Raw genomic sequence first — 18,105 nt, 5'->3', positions numbered from 1 at the left:
TTGACTTGCGCATGCACTTTGCTTTCTTGCTTCCACCTCCACTTAGTCGAACGATAGACCACATTATATATTACTCTCTACTGTATACACATTCGGCTGTACACCGGGTTACTGTCATGGATTATGTCTTGTACTACGAATATGGACAGCTTCCATAACTTCTTGCATTGCTCTGAGCCAGGAAAGCTGTGTGGCGTCATCGAGTCAAGGGTAAATTTTGGTGGCGAAGTATCGCCGGGCCCGCGTCCAGCTCGAGTCGCGTTGATCTTCTTACGACGTCCTTTGTGCACGCACGCCCTCGACTTGTCTATGTGCCATCCTTGCGTCCAACCATTCTCATGCTTAGACAAACAATCCCTGACTCCTCCCAGTATTATCTCTTCCCTGCGCACGCCTCGAAACTAACCACCGATATACCTTGGAGCCAAGCTCTCGAAGCCCCGGATTGTTGAAGGGACCAGCTTTTCACATCCTCCCCTAGACCCATACACGAGGTTATATATTTGCTCTATCTTTTTCGCTAGAGGACGATAGCGCACAGTACATAAGAGCACGTCTTACCCAGACACCGAGGTAAATTCCTTGGTCCATTCGCAATGGCCAAGAAGAAGAAGACGCAGCTCAAGCCCGTCGCTCGCGGGTTCGCCACGACCTCCCAGCCGAAGAAAGTCGTCCCACTTCCCGAGGAACCAGAGGCCATTCCAGAAGCCAACGCTGTTGATACAGAGCCGGCTCCAACTGATTCTGCCGGGGCCACCACACCAGTCGCGTCCCAGGACCCAGTGGACGACTTTGACCCGGAGAAGGTCGAGGAGCAGTCGTTACAGAACCTTGTAGACAAACTCCAGGAAAAGACAGAGAAGGATATAGTTCGCACAGTGAAGGTACGTCCATTTGGAGATCATAGTAGACTGCAGTGTGGCCTTACGCATGCTTTTAGGCCATAGAAATTGACCGACGTTATACCAAAACTCTCGCTACCTTGGAACTGGACAGCGAGGTCCTTGACAGCATTCTGCAACTATCGGCAGAATCTGACGGTGCTGATGACGGTGAGTGCTCACTCCTTATATCGGTCCTACTCTTACTTTTCTCGTGCTGAATATATGACGTGATCAGGTAAACGGTTGTTGGATGTATCCGAGGAGAAAGCTGTGGCGAAGCTGGGTATCACATACGGTGTTCTGCGACGTTTAGGATTCTCGGAGGAAAGAGTCGAGGAATGCCTTCGGTCTATCAGAGGTATCGAGCTTGAGGAAGCCTACGACTGGGTACGTACGACCTACCTCGTCATTTCCCCTGCGCTAGGCTCAACCTTTCATTCATTTCAGCTCTATCTGCATGCACCCGAGGAGGATCTTGTGCTCGATAAAGGTCAGCTATTGTCCAATATAGCAGCTAGGCATACGTTTTGACGCGTCGAATGGATTATAGGGTCTAACGAAGGAGAAAGCAAGGCCCTGAAGACGCCACAAACTCCTAACTTTGCCACAAACGCCAGCTCTAGTCGTACAAGTACACCTCGCACACCCAATCGCCCTCTGCCTTCATCGCCGCCTCCCAAAGTCCGTTCGATACTAGATGCCAATGCTCCAATATTCGTGCCCTTGTCCGGTCCTGTTATCAATGACCAGGAAGAAAATCACGTCGATATGAAAGCACGCATCTTGGCCCGGTTCAACGGCGATGGAGGCTCCTATCTCGATGCCGATCCTTCAGGCGACAATCCGAACTCAGAATACGTTAGGCTCAAGCTCAAGCTTGACAGTCTTTCAGGCTGGCGTCGGGCTGCCTACGAGACGGCGGACGACTCCTTCATCAAGGACCTTCGTTTGCGTCTTGAGGCAGTCAAGAGGCACTACTTCTTCGACGAGGACGACGCAGAAGCTCAATATCGTACCGAACGCCAGAAGTCTGACGCCGCCCATCTTCAAGCTCGTCTTCGTGCAAATGAAGCGCCAATGTTGCCCGTCTCACCACCTCCCGCAAAGCACCGCCCCGCACCCTTACAACCTTCACCGCCGGAGTTGCCCAGCAAACCTTCATCCGATGTCTTTGACGCAGACGGAGAGGATGCATCGGTCGGACTATTCGATATCTTAGAGCCTTTGCCTACCGAAGAGACCACCAGCACCGGCACAACAGTGACTATCCGCGATATGGCTTTGCCTAAACATTGGTCTGGCCGCACCCCGAAGACTCTGTTAACGGAGATTGTTCACAAGGTACCCTCAGTCTTCATGTACCCCCTTTTCATGCATCTTACTGACCAGCACTTCGTGGACTCTTGTAGACGGACCGATTTGCTGTCATCACCTACCGTTGTATTTCGGGGCCGAGTCGCGCAAAACGTGCAGCTGTTACGATTCGCTGGGGCGGCGGCAAGATCGGGGATTGGGAAATGAATGAGTTTGCATGCCACGACATGAATCAAGCCGAGCAATACATCGCCACTGTCGCCCTGCATTCCCTTACCTTCCCAGCGTCTGAAGGGTTTGCCTCGGGGACAAGTTCAGGGAATGCGCACACGTCCTTCCGGTTACTTCCCTCGACATTCAGAGAATTGTGGGACGAACTGGAAGCCGCTCGCAAATCTGCAGAGGACGCCATCAATCGGGGTGTTTGGGCAAAACTCAGAGCTATCGTCGAGCCGAAGATGGACCGTGAAGCCAAGGTTTGTCTCAAGGAAGTGTCTGCAATGAAATTCGAGAACTGAAGTAATTCTCAGGTTCATGATAGGCTAGAGAAGCAGGTTGGCGATACGAAAAACGGAAACAGACTGCGCCAGTTCAGCCCCCCGAAGATTCCGCCTTCAGAGCAAATAGCCTCTGCTTTCAGAGAAAGGCAGGATGCTCCAGCGTACCAGGACATGCTCGTGAGCACTCAACACATTATCTGCTTCATGTGAACGGTTGATTAAATCCCTTGAAGGTGCAACGGAATCGGCTTCCGATCGCTCACTACCGAGACGAAATCATATCTACGCTAGATACCTCCCAAATCATGGTCCTTAGCGGAGAGACAGGATGGTGAGCCAATTTTTTTCTGTGCTCCAACATAGCTTAACTTGTTGCTCCAGCGGAAAGTCTACGCAGGTCCCATCGTTCATCTTGGAAGACCAGCTCTCGCGTGGCAACCACTGCAAGATCTACTGCACTGAACCTCGACGTATATCTGCTATCTCTCTCGCCCAACGTGTGTCTCGAGAACTTGGCGATGCACCTGGAGCTTGTGGAACCATGAACTCTCTGGTAGGCTATTCAATACGTCTCGAGAGCAATACCTCCCGCAACACAAGACTAGCGTTCGTAACGAACGGTATTGCACTGAGGATGCTTGAGGGGGGTAGTGGGCAGAATGGAATGGGGACTGCTTTCGATGAGATCACTGTAAGCATATTTCTTCTCATCCTCCATGCTTTTTTTTGTTGACGGAGTACACGCTTTAGCATATCATTATAGATGAGGTTCGTATCGTGTATTTCCCTCCCCCAAAATTTCTACTAATTGAGCGACAGGTTCACGAACGGAGCATCGAGTCCGACTTCTTGTTGATTGTTCTCAAGTCCCTGCTACAACAACGGGATGATTTGAAGTAAGTTGATGTCCACCTCACCAGATGATTCCGTCTAACTGTCATATAGGATTATCCTCATGTCTGCGACGGTTGATGCCGAGAAGATATCTACATACTTCGGAGGATGCCCAATTCTTTACGTTCCTGGCCGAACATTTCCCGTCGACACCCGGTTCCTTGAGGATGCGGTGGAATTCACTCAATGGTCAATATCTGAGAACTCGCCTTATGCCAAGCGCCGTCAGTTTAATCTATTTTACTTCGCGACCTATTACTAACTCGTCCTCACTAGTGCACGAGAAATTCTATCGTAACAAAACAAAAATGGACTGGTCCGAAGAAACGGCTGCGGGCGACGATGACGACGAGGAAAGCTCTTCCGAGGCCGTCAAGCTCGAGAAGCGTTACTCCCCTAGCACGGCTACAACCATCAACCTACTCGACGAACGGCTTATACCATACGACCTTATCATGCGGCTGCTTGAGCGTATCTGCTTCGAGGATCCTGCCTACTTCACGTACTCATCTGCTGTGTTGATCTTCATGCCGGGTATTGCGGAGATTCGCCGTCTGAACGACCTCCTGATGGATCATCCCGCCTTTAACAACCAAGACTTCATCATCTATCCTCTACACTCAACAATATCAAGCGAGAACCAAGGCGCTGTGTTCGATATTCCCCCTGAAGGTGTACGGAAAATCGTCATCGGTGCGTATGCAATGCTGATGCATGGTGGCTTTAATCGCTAATACAGGTCGTATAGCTACGAATATTGCGGAAACTGGTATCACTATCCCTGACATTACTTGCGTGATCGACTCTGGTAAACACAGGGAGATGAGGTTTGTTCTTGGATGCCATATTATTTTTTGTGATAGGGTTCTCACATTCGTCGCAATAGGTTCGACGAGAAGCGACAGTTGTCTCGTCTGGTAGAGACGTACGTGGCAAAGAGTAACGCCGCTCAACGACGTGGTCGTGCTGGTCGTGTACAGAATGGTCTCGCATTCCATCTTTTCACCAAGCTACGCCACGATACCCTGGTGAGCGATGGCCCAGGTTTCTTCGCCGGCGCAATCGACTGACATTGTCCGTCGTAGATGGCCGACCATCCTCTTCCTGAGATGATGCGGCTCAGTCTCTCAGATCTGGCCCTTCGGATCAAGATTATGAAGGTGAAGTTAGGGACCTCCATCGAGGATGTTCTTCTTCGTGCCCTCGATCCACCGTCCTCAGTCAACATTCAAAGAGCTATATCAGCACTTGTGGAGGTGAGGTCCTCCGATATTTTCTCTCGTGCTTCGAAGACTGACCAGCCAAACAAGGTCCGTGCTCTTACAACCACGGAAGAAATCACCCCCATGGGGAGGCTGCTTAGTGCTCTACCGACCGATGTACACCTGGGCAAATTCCTTCTGCTGGCAACTCTATTCCGATGTCTGGATCCTGCTCTCACTATTGCGGCCACCCTCAACTCAAAGTCACCCTTCCTGACTCCGTTCGGTCACGAGGACGAAGCTGACCGCGCAAAGGCTTCATTCCGAATTGGTATCAATATTTCGCACGAGTTGACATGTTATCATTAACTGACCAAAACCACAGAGAACTCGGACTTCTTGACTCTTCACAATGCGTTCTCGAGTTGGCGCCGCGCCTCCGCAAATCCTGGCTTTGTTCGCAAGTTCTGCCGGAAGAATTTCCTCAGTCATCAGAATCTCCAACAGATCGAGGAACTTCGTCAACAGTTTCTTGGGTATGTCCCGTATCCCCCTTCCATCCATCCTTCGCTGACCGTCGCCATCCAGGTACCTCATAGATTCAGGGTTCATCAACGTGGACCGCGCGTTTGTAAAGGACCTGAGTCGGTGAGTGCCTGTTGTATTTAGATACATTCCAGTGCTTTGCTCTGATAACGTACATTTCAGCGCCCGCTACGGTCGAAATAGGTCGAGGTTGATCACTGTCCCCGCCGAACTGGATAGCAATTCGACAAACTATTACATAGTGAATGCCGCCCTCACCGCCGGGCTTTATCCCAAGATACTAGCTATCGATCCCTCCAGTGGACAGATGCGTACAATCACGAACAATCAGGCCGCTTCCTTCCACCCGTCTTCCGTCAACTTCAAGAAGAAGCCCTCAGATTTTGGCATCAATTACCTGGCATACTTCACATTGATGTACGTATCTTTACTTCATCCAGGAAGCTGGCAGACAACTCATTCTCGAAATAGGCATTCGAAGAAGTTGTACGCTTGGGAAACTGGGCCGGTCGACGACATAGCCATGGTCTTACTCTGTGGCGAGTGTGACTTCAAGGTATGCTCTTTCTCCAACTCGAGCTGGCTGGATGGTGACTGACCAAATGATTGCAGCTGATCTCGGACTCGGCTTTCATCGACCGGAAGATCAAGTTCCGCATACCTCCTAAGACCAACATCGCGTTGAAGCACCTTCGCAACCAGGTGAATGCCGTTTTGGCGAGCCAGCTACGCGGAAAGCCCCTCACGGAGAGCCAGATGTTGTGGATGCAGTCGGCGATGGTGGTCATAGGCAAGCTCAGGCTGGAGGGAGCAGGAGACGGAGAACAGCAGAATTCGATCTTGAATTTGGTGCTTCATTAGACTACTACACATAATTTTTTGGTACACCATCACTAGTCATTAGGCCACTGCTCATTTCCTCTGTCTGTCTGCTCGAAATTCGGCAACATTTATGCCAGCATCGGAGCAAAATCAGACAGAAAGACGATGACGGTGGCGTCCTGTCAATGAGCGGCACTAAGATAGGCCTCATCCAGATTCGACGACATCACGTGACTGCGCCGCCACAGCTTGTGTCGACCTCTAAAATCAATGTAAAATATTGATTGTTGCAGGAGGTGGACACTTACGGGGAGTATACAACCGCAAAATTGTCGAATATAGTTCACAGAAAGTAGCTTTACCATAGGCGCGCCCTTTATTGCATAACCAATTGAGCCTTAGCATTTTGAACGGTGAAAACTCAGGATGTTGGGCCACACAGGTGCCACACGGAGTCCTCGAAGAAAAAAGCCTAAGGATCTGTTGTGCCTCAATGTTGTTATGAGATAGTAATTTAAGTGGGATACCAAATGCATTCATAAAAGGACTGCGGTCGTAGATTTGCGAAATAATTGACCGTGGACCGCAGAACGGCCAAAAACCGCGAAAGGCACTGATTTCAAGGCCTATCACGTGATGCCGTCGAATCTGGATGAGGCCTATCTTATGAATTAGAACCGTCAGATATTCCCACGCTATGAAGCAGCCTGAGTATTTCGCTGTCTTGGAGATTCTGTTTGCAAAATGGACGCCACCAACGACCCTGTTGTATCTGTCCTTCCCATCTATCTCTCTAATCATCTAGCACCAGATGTTCACTTGCACCAGTTTCCATTACTCAATCGTCCACTAGAGGTCCCTCCGTCCGCTGCTCTCAGTGGGAAACGCATCCGAGCCCGAATCAAGCCTGAGGTCAAGCGAGTTGAAATCCATCTGCCTGTCGATACACGCCCAGAGGTCTGGAATACGGACAGGTCGAAGGATTTAGGTTCAGGGCGTGCGGAAGATGATAAGGAGAAGAATCAGGACGCTGGGAAGGTGAAGCTGAAGGAGGGAGAGGAACCGCGTCTCACGGAAATCCGTCTACAAAGCGAGCAAATCCAACACACAGGAGCATATGTACTTGGCATTGTCCGAGAGGGTGAGTGGTCTTCGAGTGGTGTAATCGAAGGGCTCAAAGTCACATTTGTTCAGGGCATCTTCACTTGCATCCTATTAGCGAAACTCACCAGCTTCGTCCGACTCTGACATACTTGGACGCCCTGTCACGAAAAAGCAAACGACGAGGTGATTCTGATGACGACTCGGACGATGGGCCACCCCCTGATCCTGACGAGCCTGTACCGGTTGCTGCGCCGAAGAAGGAGAAGAAACCAGCTGGGGAAGCGAGGGATGTGCAAGTCGCTGTACGAAAGGCCGAAGACAAGTCAAGTATGGTTCCTCAAGGCGGGCTTTCCACGGTCCGTAGAGAGATGCTGGCCGCTATCCGAGCAGAACAGGACGAGAGCTGGCAGGATTATGACTTCCATGGTGTCGAGGTGAGTACCTGTCAAATTTCCGAGACTCTAAATTTATTCTCAATGCGTGTCTTGCGCAGGCCGGTGAATCGGAGGAGGCATACGAGGCACTCTTCGGCCAACAACCTGAAGATTTGGAGTGCAAAACCAGCATGACCGCTTTCTTGAAGGGCATCAACGGGCTCTCATAGTGTCAATACGTTTCTCCAGTCCCGGCCGTTGCTTTCGACTGGGCTCCCGCATCTCTGTAGCTTCACCGTATCATGTATGAGTCTCCTGTACTTTATCCTGGTCTTATTCCATGCAATTTCGGTGAGCTAGCATCACTTCATATGTGAAATTTGTTGCACTCAAGTCTCCAATAGTGCAGCGTGTGTAGCCCGCACTAAGAGGTGTAACTGGGTCTTGTAACTTGCGGATAGTAGTGTTATACGAATTAGAACGATGAACTTGGTAATCTCATTACCTTGCCTCCGTTTCCCACCATTATGGCGCGCCTGTGGCGCACGTGGTCGTGCAAGAAGATCCTTGTCCGGCGCTCCCAAAACGTACCAAGGTCATACATCCATCCTCACTCTTGATCGCTCGATCCTTGCACCGCTTGTCATCGACGCATCCAAGGTAAAATGGACAGCGACTCGGAGACGGAGTCCGAGACATCGTGTCTTGCTGAAAACACCTGTACGGTCGACAACGCATATACTGACCAACATGGGGACCTCGCCGCCGGAATGGTGCAGCCAACCGCTCATGTACAGCGCGGCTTCCAGGGTGGCTGTCTAGAAGCGATACAATTTCTTACGGAGTTGGACATGGAAGTGGCCAACTGGGTTTGCTTCCCATCCTTCCTCGCATTGTCGCTATGGCTCATTTATACGTAGGAGTCGGACGTCATTTTGCATGATAACATCCGCAACGCGTCTGGGGCACTCATATGCGCGCTTCAAGAAATAGCTTCCCAACACCATCTCGAATCGGATAGGCTCATTCACCTTTCCCGCTTTTTTCTGGATCTTAGTGCGAAGTCTTCCCTGGTCCAGATTGTGTCGTAACGCTGATCCTGCATATCCACTGTCCAGTGCGAGATACTTTTATGACAAAGTTATTCGCATATAGACAGGTATTTCACAGGATCGCAACGCAAGCGACCTCTCCGGGAGTGATGGCTGCAGTTGTCTTCTGTTGGGTCGACGTCGTCCTCGTGAAGCTCTCCGAAGCTATCGTCACGCTTTCGAGCCGTTTCGTCGGCGACAACACTGCTCTTCAAAGTAATCGTAAATTGGCAAGTCTTGAGAGACAGAAGGAAGAAGCAGCGATCATTGCCGCCACGCAACTTCCCCGTATGTGTTCTTCATCTTATCCATATTGTACGTGCATTCACACCCGCCGTAGACGAATGGTCTTCTGTGCACACTCGCTTAGCATCACAGCATCTGTCCCCTGCAGTACAGCGCCTGGCCCTGCATCTCTTGTTCGCTTCTAATGTCATTGTGCCACAACTATCCAAAGTATTTCACCAAACCGTCTGGTGAGCTTTGAGCAACTTAGCGACACTTGCTTATCTATCTAATGGAACTGTATTCAATAGCATACATCCGCACGATCTGGGAGAATCACTACATTCTTACATTGTGCGGCTGTCTGGCGTAAACGGCGATGTCGGTGAGGCACCTCGCCCTCTCGATATCCAGGATAGAGATTCTATCGCGATGGCTTTAGTCCTCCTCTCAGTGAGTCTTGGCTCACCGATGTGTCTTGAGCATTATTTCGAATATATAAAGGTCGCAGATTTGTCTTCGCGACGACCGCGTTCGCCTAACTCGCCCTTGTCATATCGACCATACACTCAAAATATATTCCTCCAAGTTATCCAAGACCTTCTGGACGATAACAAAAGTATCCCCGATCGGGACTCCGTTGTGCCGAGAGAGACGCTGGATTCTGCTCTGATTATCCTTTTGCATTGGGGTAGCTTTATCCCTTGGTGTTGGAGCTCGTGGACAGACTCTCGGCACACAGACCACGAAACGGTCTTACATTTGGTACGTCAGATATCCTTGTCATAAACCCGAATATTAATCTATATTTCATTTCGGACAGACTGCGACTTGGCTATATCACTTGGACAGCTCTCCCGAGGCGACTTGGATGGATGGACTCGATGATGCCTTGAAGCAAAATCCCCAGTCGGCCGGATACACTTTCATGGTAAATATACGTTCAGTACGTCTTCGAGCTCTACTGACGACTGTTATCAGCATATGTTGCGCCATGATGTGGATTTATTTTCAGATGCACAGGTCTCAGAGTTGACTCTGAATGTCCTGAGAAAGTGCACATGGGCGGCTACACAATTGTTAGACCCGTGCTTGGACGATGAATGTATATCGTTGGCGCACGGTATGGCAGCGGGACTAGTTCCCCTCTTCGTCTTGACATTGTCATATACTGGAGATGACGTTCTGTCATGTGAGTCAGTACACGTTATTTTGACCATAACCTACACTGATAAACGATGCTTCACTTCCACTCGTCTTGTCTAGTAAGAGATTCGACGCTGGAGGCTCTCACCTTTATCGACTCAACTGTATTCCAGATAGTTGTCCGAAGCTTGCAAGAGGAAACAGGCCCATCACTAGCAGCCCTACTGGATCGCGCACTACAAGCGCTAGGAAGGTGAGTAGTATTATTGTTTCGAACTTGAATGTCTTCAAACTGTGGGGTTCTCCAGAATCGTCAAGGCAGCTCGCCTGACTGGAGTTCTTCGACAGGAGCACGTCCTGAACATCGCACACATGCTCCACTTCTTCACCATTCTGTGGCACAAACAAACTTCCACACTTGTCCATCCAACGTCCATAACTTCGTTCCTGTCACGCCTCATGGACTTCTTCTCCGAATACCCGATGCGACATCCAGCTCTTCTGACCGCTCTGTTGACCTGTGTCTGCGCCTATGAGATGTTCCGCAGGTCTTCTGGTGACGATTCAGACAGGGCGTGGGGAGACATCACACTTTTCTATCAGCTAGCTCTTAGCTCTCGTTCAACAAAAATACTATCCACAGGCAAGCGACGTGCCCATGAAAGGCGTTTCATGCGAGTTTTTCTGACCTGCTTTCTCACAGCCATCCTCTCATCCTACATCATTGCTACGGCCAAACAACTCGTCGAGGATCCTCTCACCTGCGCTGAAGTCGCATCTGAAATCATTTCTGTTCTCCTGCTCATTCTAACTAACCGCATCCTCGCGGATGAACTACCTCTGGCTTTACTGTCCTCGCCGTCCCTATGCCGAGCTCTTAGAACGCTGATATGTGTTGCCGGGCATGGTCTGAGTAAGCCTTTCCTCTGTATGAAATAACACAGAAATGAACATTATTCCCCTCACTCTTTAAGGATATTTTTTGACAACAACACCGTGGATTCTCAGTGTACATGCAGAGCTAAAGATGCTTTTGGAGACACCCGACGAAGGACTGTCCACCGAGCGCCTGATCCTCAAACAGAGGCTGGCCTCACACGGGAAGGCGCTGTTGACCACAGTTCGTGGCAATCCACTTATCAAAATGCAGGCGCCTCATGCACTATCTGACGATTTCCTTGCATAGCTGAAACAGCAGGACACGGAAACCCCCAATGCAGGGAAGGTGCGTTGCTGAAGTCTGCTGACCTTTGGGCTATGAATTGATTTGTGACCAACCGTGTTCAGTCGAATAATCAGGAGCTACACTTGTCCTCTTCGTATCTGGTGTATTACCGTGCCCCACTGGTCGCGCAGATTGTACTAGTCACGGAAGCAGAAGTCTAATGCTGCGTGTCGTGTCATATCAAGGAGGACGGTCCTTACAGGTCAATCCGACAGCACCCACTGCGGTGAGATCAAATGCCTGAAAAATTGTGAGACAGAAACGGGAAGGAGGACAGTAAAACAAAGCTTGATGTATGATACCGTGAAGAAAAGCCTATCACGGAGCATTGTAAGGTCGGTTGGGCCACAGTGCCGGGCTCAACTGCGAATCGCCACCGCCACAGTGCTATGACAGTCCACTGCACGATTTTCTGCGACGTTGACATTGCGTCTAAAATGATACGAAACTATGATGCCAATCAACGAGCATCCGACATGAGCTCCATTCACATGTAACTTATGTACAAAGGAGTGTTTCCCAAGGGAGCTATGGGGTGTGGGAATCCCGCGTCTGAACTTTCTTTGCGCGCCACCCGGACTGAGCTCCCCCAGCTCTCTTCCTTTCAGCCATCATGGCCCCGTACTCCAGTTCGAAAATTAATGGTCTTGCTCGAAGGTCTCATTCTGCTGCACCTGCTTCATCTTCCTCTTCAAGTCTCGAGGAAGAAGCATATCCACAACCCGTCCGTTCAAAACGTTCACGACCGCACTCGGCGTTGACAGAAGCGAGCGTCAGCAGTTCCCGAAAGTGGGACCTTGACCTGTGGAAGAGAGCGAAGCGCCCTCGGCAGGATCATTGGGTATGTTTCATCCTTTGTTTTTCATTCCTTTATATTGACCCACATCCCATCCTCCGTCTCGCAAATTTATATCGCGAAGATGGACAGTACACCCACCCAACCCTCCCGTCCATCTCGACCGCTGCCCTCGACATCCGCCGCTTTCAATTTTTTCCCTCACCCTACCATCCGCAAGCGCAAGTCTCGCACCGTCTCTCCAGCTCCGTCCAATGTTTTCACCTCGCAGACATTGAACGCACCATCCAGCCAAGCTGCAAGAAACCCACCACCTTCTGCAGTCGAACTGCACTCGCATGCGTTTGGGGAGCTTCGGAAAAGTCTCGCGGAAGGCGATGAGAGCTTCGTACAGCGCATGCGCGCTTTGGAGTCAGCTCGGGCCACTAGTTCGGCGCCTCAGACAAAACACCGTCGTGGACGGGTACCTGGCAGCCGGACACAGTCACATCTGCGTACTCAGTCCTTTCACGACGACGAGTGCGAAGAGTCTGACGAAGATGACATCCTCATTGTCGCGGACGGCTCTAGTAGCCCGCCCTCCAAGAAAGCCCGGTCGGGAGTCCACACAGCCACTTCGACACCGTCAGACGAAGCGATGGACATCGACATGGATATTTCCCCCAGCAGAGGAACATTCCCTTCTTCCTCATCCATCTATACTACCACACCAGGTCTCTCGACGGATTCCTCCCTCACCTCGCTCACCCTTTCTGGTCCCGCCAACATTATATCCCGTACTTCCGACTCTCAATCATTCGCGGACTCTCCCTCTACCACCGGTTTTACGCCTTGGCTACCTGCTTCTGCTGTCCTGCCTGCGCCGCCACCTGTGTCACGAGAGGAGAAAGTCGTGGCGGCTCTGAGTCTCGCGCTTGCGAACGGAGCGGATTTAAATGATTATAGAGAGGTGAGGGAAGCGCAAGAGAAGTTGGGAGGAAAGGCGGAGGCCGACTTCCATGTCGGCGACTTGTGGCACTAGTATGAATTTTAAACTAGAACGTTCCGAAGGCACCATTCAAGACTGGCCCAACCAACTGACACTTTATATCACGCATCCTTGACCATCATCATTACACCATCCTGACATTGTTATCATTCCCAATAATCATCATCATCTTGCATCTCGTACGGGCCACACTCAAGCATGTTTATCATCTGTCACGCACCTATTCTGTATCCCTTTAACATTTTACTCAAGTCATTCATATAGCTACGACCTTACGTGTTGTCCTGTTTTCTTGGTTGTTCTCCGAATATCTCCGTATTCTCACCTTCACAATATTTTGGGTAGTCCCATGTACCCAACTAAACGTTTCCTCAGTTCTCCGCTCCTTGCATCGGCTCTCTTCCGCGATCCCAATAAACGTGGACGTGTTCCCCAGGCCTCCAAGAATTGTGATGAAATCACGATGGCACATGCTGTACGCATCCAACGGTTACGTCGAACGTGGGCGCTGGCTACCGAAGATTCGCTATTCAGCGCGTAATACACGGACAGCCATCGTCGGAAGCGCTAAGTGCCTGATCATATTCTTGACGCATTATATATAGAGCTAAAAGTCGGGCGAAATGAAGTTCCCCCATCTCGACGTCGTCTTGATCAACGACCTCTGGTACGCCGTCCTCGAATCTTGGTCCTACGCCATCCAAAGGTGAGAGTGGCGAGACCCTTCACGAGTCGGTCGTGGCCTAACTAACACAGACATATTTCATGTCTTCCAGGTTTGCTCCAGGATTCAACATGCTTTCTCACACCTTCTCGAAACTCTCCGTTTCCGTGCTCACGGTGCTCAGTGGGTTCTGGGTGACAGTCACCGCCAAGCCAGGGGTCGACCAGTATATCGCAAACCTGGAGGCTTCAAATTCGAGTTTACTGCAATACCCGACGCAGTTCACACAAAGTATTGTGCCGAAGCAGATCCATTCTCACAATGACTGTGAGGACCAATATCTTATGTTCTATGCGGGGACAGTCGGGTTAACGTGCTGTCCGTTTCATAGACTGGAGAGACGTGCCGCTGTTCACCGCACTGAGCTTTGGCGTTGCGAGCGTAGAGGCGGATGTCTGGTAAGCTTGAAACTTCAAATGTGCATTCCTCCCTTTAGATGACCATCATTCTGTCGAGCAAGGTTCATCAACAACACACTCTACGTACGTCCCTCCTCTGAGTTATGCTGACCTCACCAGCTAATGTGCGTGGTGTTTGGGGCTATAGGTGGGCCATGAATTGGCGGCCCTCACCCCTGCAAGGACGTTTGACTCGCTCTACGTCCAGCCTCTGCTAAAAATCATCGCGGGCCAGAATCCGAAGAATGGATTCACTGCGAATCAGACGACGCCAAAGTGAGTCCATCTCTCATGTGGCTGCGAATCTGCACGGAACCGTCAGTCTGTCTGATCACTCACATTGATTTTCAGCGGTGTCTGGGATACCAGTTCGGCAACTCCACTCCAGCTGTTGGTGGACATGAAGACGGATGGAGCGGCGTAAGCATCATGCATTACAGTAAGCGGACGAAAGGAAACTGACCTGCCTGCGACTTTGACAGGACGCTCCCGCCCGTCTTACAGGCGCTCCAACCCTTACGAGACGCGGGTTACCTGAGCACTGTTGTTAACGACACCTTGGTCGAAGGACCCGTACTCGTCATCGGAACCGGAAACACCCCCCTCGCCGGTGTGCAAGCGCTCTCACCTCGCGATTTCTTCTTCGATGCACCCCTCACAGGCCTCAACGACACCACCAATGCCACATGGAGTCCTACACTTTCACCCATCGCTAGCACGGACTACGAGACCGCCGTGGGTTGGAGTGGGATAGGAAATATTTCGGAGACGCAGAGGGCAACGATTTTGTCGTTGGTGGCAGAAGCGGATGCGTTGGGAATTCCCTCGAGGTTTTGGGACACGCCTGGGTGGCCTATCGCGGCGAGGGACACAGTGTGGAAGGAGTTGCTGGATGACGGCGCATTTTGGTTGAATGCGGATGATCTGGAGGCGGCAAGCCAGTTCTAGAGTATAAGCTGTGACGTTGAGTTCTCAAGTGGAGAGGCGGGCAGATCGTTATTAGAGACGGAGTGCGATTGTATACTTGTATACAGATCCATAGCATGTGCGTGCGTGCGTGCGTGCCCATAGCAGAACGAGAGAACAAAATAAGATAATGGCAACAGTGTAAAGGATGAAACACATTAGAATTGTGTCCAGTCGAGAGGTTTCTCAACACCAAGCTTGCGCCGTTCGAACCATCGAACTTTGCGTCCTGGCTGCCATCCAAGACCTCCCCTCGCGAGAGTTAGTGCGCTACGAGTCTGGCCAGGCGCCCGGTCACCGACGTTCATCTTGATGTCCTTAAGACTGCGGAAGTAAGTTTGGTTCTCCTCAGCTGTATCAGCGGCCTTCTTGTCGGCGTTCTCTCGAAGTGTCTTGATGGACAAGGGTTTCGCGAGCAGCGAGTCCTATATTGAAAGAAATCAAGGAACTGAAAACGGCTACTGAGAAGATGGACGCACTATATGATCCTCAGCCTTGAATCCTATCTCGGTCAGTGCACCCGTTGGTCTGTACTTCAACACCTTCTGCAAATTCCACCGCGTCCGCGGCCTCAAATCTCCCTTCGCTTTTGGCCCAAGAACCAACTCCTTCTGCATCAACTCCGCGACACCATCAACACCTTCCTCTGCTAATGTCTTCGCCGACCTCTCCCGCATCTCCTTTCCAAGAACTTCCCAACCAACCGCGCGGGAAGTCATCTCGTATTTGAGGTCTCGAGGATTATCGACGAATTCGAGGATAGCATGAGGAGCGTTGTCGCCAGGACGGTTGCCGAACTTGTGTATGCGGGTGTAGCCACCTGGGCGATCACGGTAGCGCTCGGCGAGAGTGGTGAAGACCTTAGAGGTAAGTTTGGGTTGGAGGAGGAAACCGGAGGCGCGTTGGTAGCCCGCATACCGACCCTTCTTCGCCATCGTGATGACCTACAAGACCACGTATACCATTAGTTTGTTTGTATAGACAAGTGCAGATACAATCCTACGCACCTTCTCAGCAAGTCTTGCTGCCTCACGAGCCTTGGGAAGAGTTGTTTTGATCTGCTCATGCTCGACAAGGGAAGTTACCAAGTTGCTAGATGGTTTTCCGCGTCAGAACGCGACGCAATACTCGTTGACCCTTGAGATACATACCGAAGCATGAGCATCCGATGTGATGGTGTCCGCGAGAGTTTCCTGAAGGCCATGCCATGTTTCATGATGATGCAGGAGGTCTGCTTTCGAGCAGACCGTTCGAGTGAGGAGAGCGAGAAGAGTTGAGCTTGCAAGATTCCACAAACTCGGATTCGCTGCCGATTCCTCCCACGGTTTGTGTGGCCCAAAGTAAGATCGTTGTGGCACACAACATTTCGAGGCCTCCGGTCATAATACAGTAGAATTATCTACGGTTCCAATACATTCATCTTTTCCTGCCGTACATCACTTTACACGTTCATCCGATGCCTCCATTCTGCTCCCTTGAACTGTCCTTTCAAATCAACCACAAACAGATGCCCCGAATCCGGAAACCGCGCCTGAAGACCTTCTCTATCCCCAGTTATCGCACCACAATGCGCCGTGGTCACGTAAAGCTTGTCCATATCTGGCCCTCCAAACGTACACGCGGTGACATGGTATACGGTGGGGAAGTCGACCAGCAAGTCGAGCTTGCCTTCCATCGTGAACCTAGCGATGGACGAACCGCCCCATCTAGTCATCATCGATATACCGTCAGCTGTGTTCAAGGTCTGAACGGAAGGGAGTAAGAAAGCAAACCGTGCACTCCAGATACAGCCTTCTGTGTCTATGCAAAACCCGTCACAAAATGAACCCTTCCTAAGGCCTTCTGCTATTGCGTCGATAAACACCCGTCGGTTGGTGACCGAGCCAGTGGACACGTCGTAGTCGTAGGCGTATATGATATTCTCGAACGAGTCCGTAAAGTATCTAGCTCCAAAGCAAGCGATTAGCTATTATTGTGTGTAAGCAAAGCATGACACACTCACAATATCTTTCCGTCCGGGCTCCACCCTAGTCCGTTCGAATCCTGTGGTAGGAGTCAATCCGCGGATACGGAATGAACTCTTCATCCAACGAATGACTTACGGTGAAAGGGCCCTCGTCTACGACGACGACACTTCCGTTTGAAGGGTCTATTCGGTATAACATCCCAGGAATGCCCGCGTCTTTGTTATATAGAGATCCTACGAAGAACCTTCCTTGGCTATCACAGGCACCATCGTTCAATCTGGTGAATGGCCGGTGTTCTTCTGGTATCGCTTGACATATACACTTTAACTGTGAGTCTGCGAGCAAAGCTACGCCGGAGGCAGTGGCGCAGGCTAGCTTCATTTCGTGTGGGTTAGTCTAGGATGAAAGCCAATTCAGAAGGTTAGTGGACATACACCGGCACCAGACTTTCGTAAGGCAAGGCATGTGATCTTCTCAGGAAACACTTCTTCTGAGATGTCCATGGTCACCGTCTTCAGATGGAATACCTTCGGGTATGAAACATTGAGTACTTGACGTGCCAGAACAAAGGAGCGGCTCACTTTACGCTCCTCGATGTCCACGAAATGCAGCGTAGAGGTTGCGGGGTCGAACAGAGGACCTTTATGGACGGTATGAACATAACGCAAAGAGATAGTCAACAATCATCCTGAGTAGTACAGACTTTCGCCCAACGTGCATCCGGTCTTCAGCAGTGGCTTAGAGACAGTTATACGCTTAACAGATGGCGCGTTACTTTGCATGCTTGGGGTAAAGTTTTGTAATCGCGAACGAGGAGGGCGACGATAATAGGTAGCTAGTGATGGAAGACAGGAGTGAAGATGTTGTAATTGCTTGAACTAGATGAGGCCCGTGCAGAACCTGGATTGACAAGGTTCTATAAACAGGGCGCCCGGATTG

The 18,105-nt window shown here is 50.7% G+C and overlaps 6 protein-coding genes across 6 annotated transcripts; 4 read left to right on the top strand and 2 right to left on the bottom strand.

Annotated features, from left to right (window-relative positions):
• Nucleotides 1-313: 313 nt before the first annotated feature.
• Nucleotides 314-6,247, top strand: STEHIDRAFT_117632 (P-loop containing nucleoside triphosphate hydrolase protein). Its single transcript, XM_007298934.1, has 22 exons — nt 314-884; nt 941-1,052; nt 1,120-1,271; nt 1,332-1,374; nt 1,435-2,225; nt 2,294-2,674; nt 2,729-2,875; nt 2,932-3,029; nt 3,080-3,389; nt 3,449-3,466; nt 3,518-3,594; nt 3,644-3,816; nt 3,869-4,285; nt 4,341-4,419; nt 4,479-4,620; nt 4,678-4,848; nt 4,903-5,125; nt 5,180-5,330; nt 5,383-5,442; nt 5,503-5,757; nt 5,812-5,896; nt 5,953-6,247. The coding sequence occupies exons 1-22, from the start codon at nt 597-599 to the stop codon at nt 6,199-6,201; spliced, it is 4,422 nt and encodes a 1,473-aa protein (XP_007298996.1). The 5' UTR covers nt 314-596; the 3' UTR covers nt 6,202-6,247.
• Nucleotides 6,248-6,906: 659 nt separating this feature from the next.
• On the top strand, nt 6,907-7,870 carry STEHIDRAFT_151966 (uncharacterized protein; the record flags this gene model as incomplete). The annotated part of the gene is made up of 3 exons (XM_007298933.1): nt 6,907-7,303; nt 7,357-7,700; nt 7,760-7,870. The coding sequence occupies 3 exons, from the start codon at nt 6,907-6,909 to the stop codon at nt 7,868-7,870; spliced, it is 852 nt and encodes a 283-aa protein (XP_007298995.1).
• A 971-nt stretch (nt 7,871-8,841) lies between these two features.
• On the top strand, nt 8,842-11,488 carry STEHIDRAFT_164895 (uncharacterized protein; the record flags this gene model as incomplete). The annotated part of the gene is made up of 12 exons (XM_007298932.1): nt 8,842-9,019; nt 9,072-9,207; nt 9,268-9,409; nt 9,461-9,721; nt 9,780-9,887; nt 9,938-10,148; nt 10,223-10,355; nt 10,411-10,754; nt 10,806-11,015; nt 11,122-11,222; nt 11,289-11,327; nt 11,390-11,488. The coding sequence occupies 12 exons, from the start codon at nt 8,842-8,844 to the stop codon at nt 11,486-11,488; spliced, it is 1,962 nt and encodes a 653-aa protein (XP_007298994.1).
• A 2,418-nt stretch (nt 11,489-13,906) lies between these two features.
• Nucleotides 13,907-15,181, top strand: STEHIDRAFT_89836 (uncharacterized protein; the record flags this gene model as incomplete). Its single annotated transcript, XM_007298262.1, has 6 exons — nt 13,907-14,102; nt 14,167-14,233; nt 14,296-14,317; nt 14,382-14,509; nt 14,585-14,653; nt 14,716-15,181. 6 exons carry the CDS (start codon nt 13,907-13,909, stop codon nt 15,179-15,181), a joined length of 948 nt encoding a protein of 315 aa, XP_007298324.1.
• A 35-nt stretch (nt 15,182-15,216) lies between these two features.
• STEHIDRAFT_71601 (mitochondrial ribosomal protein L17) lies at nt 15,217-16,441 on the bottom strand. The gene is made up of 4 exons (XM_007298123.1): nt 16,351-16,441; nt 16,207-16,291; nt 15,679-16,143; nt 15,217-15,624 (listed from the first exon to the last, which is right to left on the bottom strand). Exons 1-4 carry the CDS (start codon nt 16,413-16,415, stop codon nt 15,358-15,360), a joined length of 882 nt encoding a protein of 293 aa, XP_007298185.1. The 5' UTR covers nt 16,416-16,441; the 3' UTR covers nt 15,217-15,357.
• A 199-nt stretch (nt 16,442-16,640) lies between these two features.
• On the bottom strand, nt 16,641-17,948 carry STEHIDRAFT_47948 (uncharacterized protein; the record flags this gene model as incomplete). The annotated part of the gene is made up of 6 exons (XM_007298021.1): nt 16,641-16,905; nt 16,972-17,142; nt 17,202-17,242; nt 17,302-17,541; nt 17,601-17,806; nt 17,870-17,948. The coding sequence occupies 6 exons, from the start codon at nt 17,946-17,948 to the stop codon at nt 16,641-16,643; spliced, it is 1,002 nt and encodes a 333-aa protein (XP_007298083.1).
• Nucleotides 17,949-18,105: the final 157 nt, after the last annotated feature.

The sequence above is a fragment of the Stereum hirsutum genome (assembly GCF_000264905.1).
Source record: "Stereum hirsutum FP-91666 SS1 unplaced genomic scaffold STEHIscaffold_1, whole genome shotgun sequence".
NCBI classification, from domain to species: domain Eukaryota; kingdom Fungi; phylum Basidiomycota; class Agaricomycetes; order Russulales; family Stereaceae; genus Stereum; species Stereum hirsutum.
Note: the sequence above shows the minus strand (reverse complement) of the source record. Positions and strands in the feature narration are given on the sequence as shown.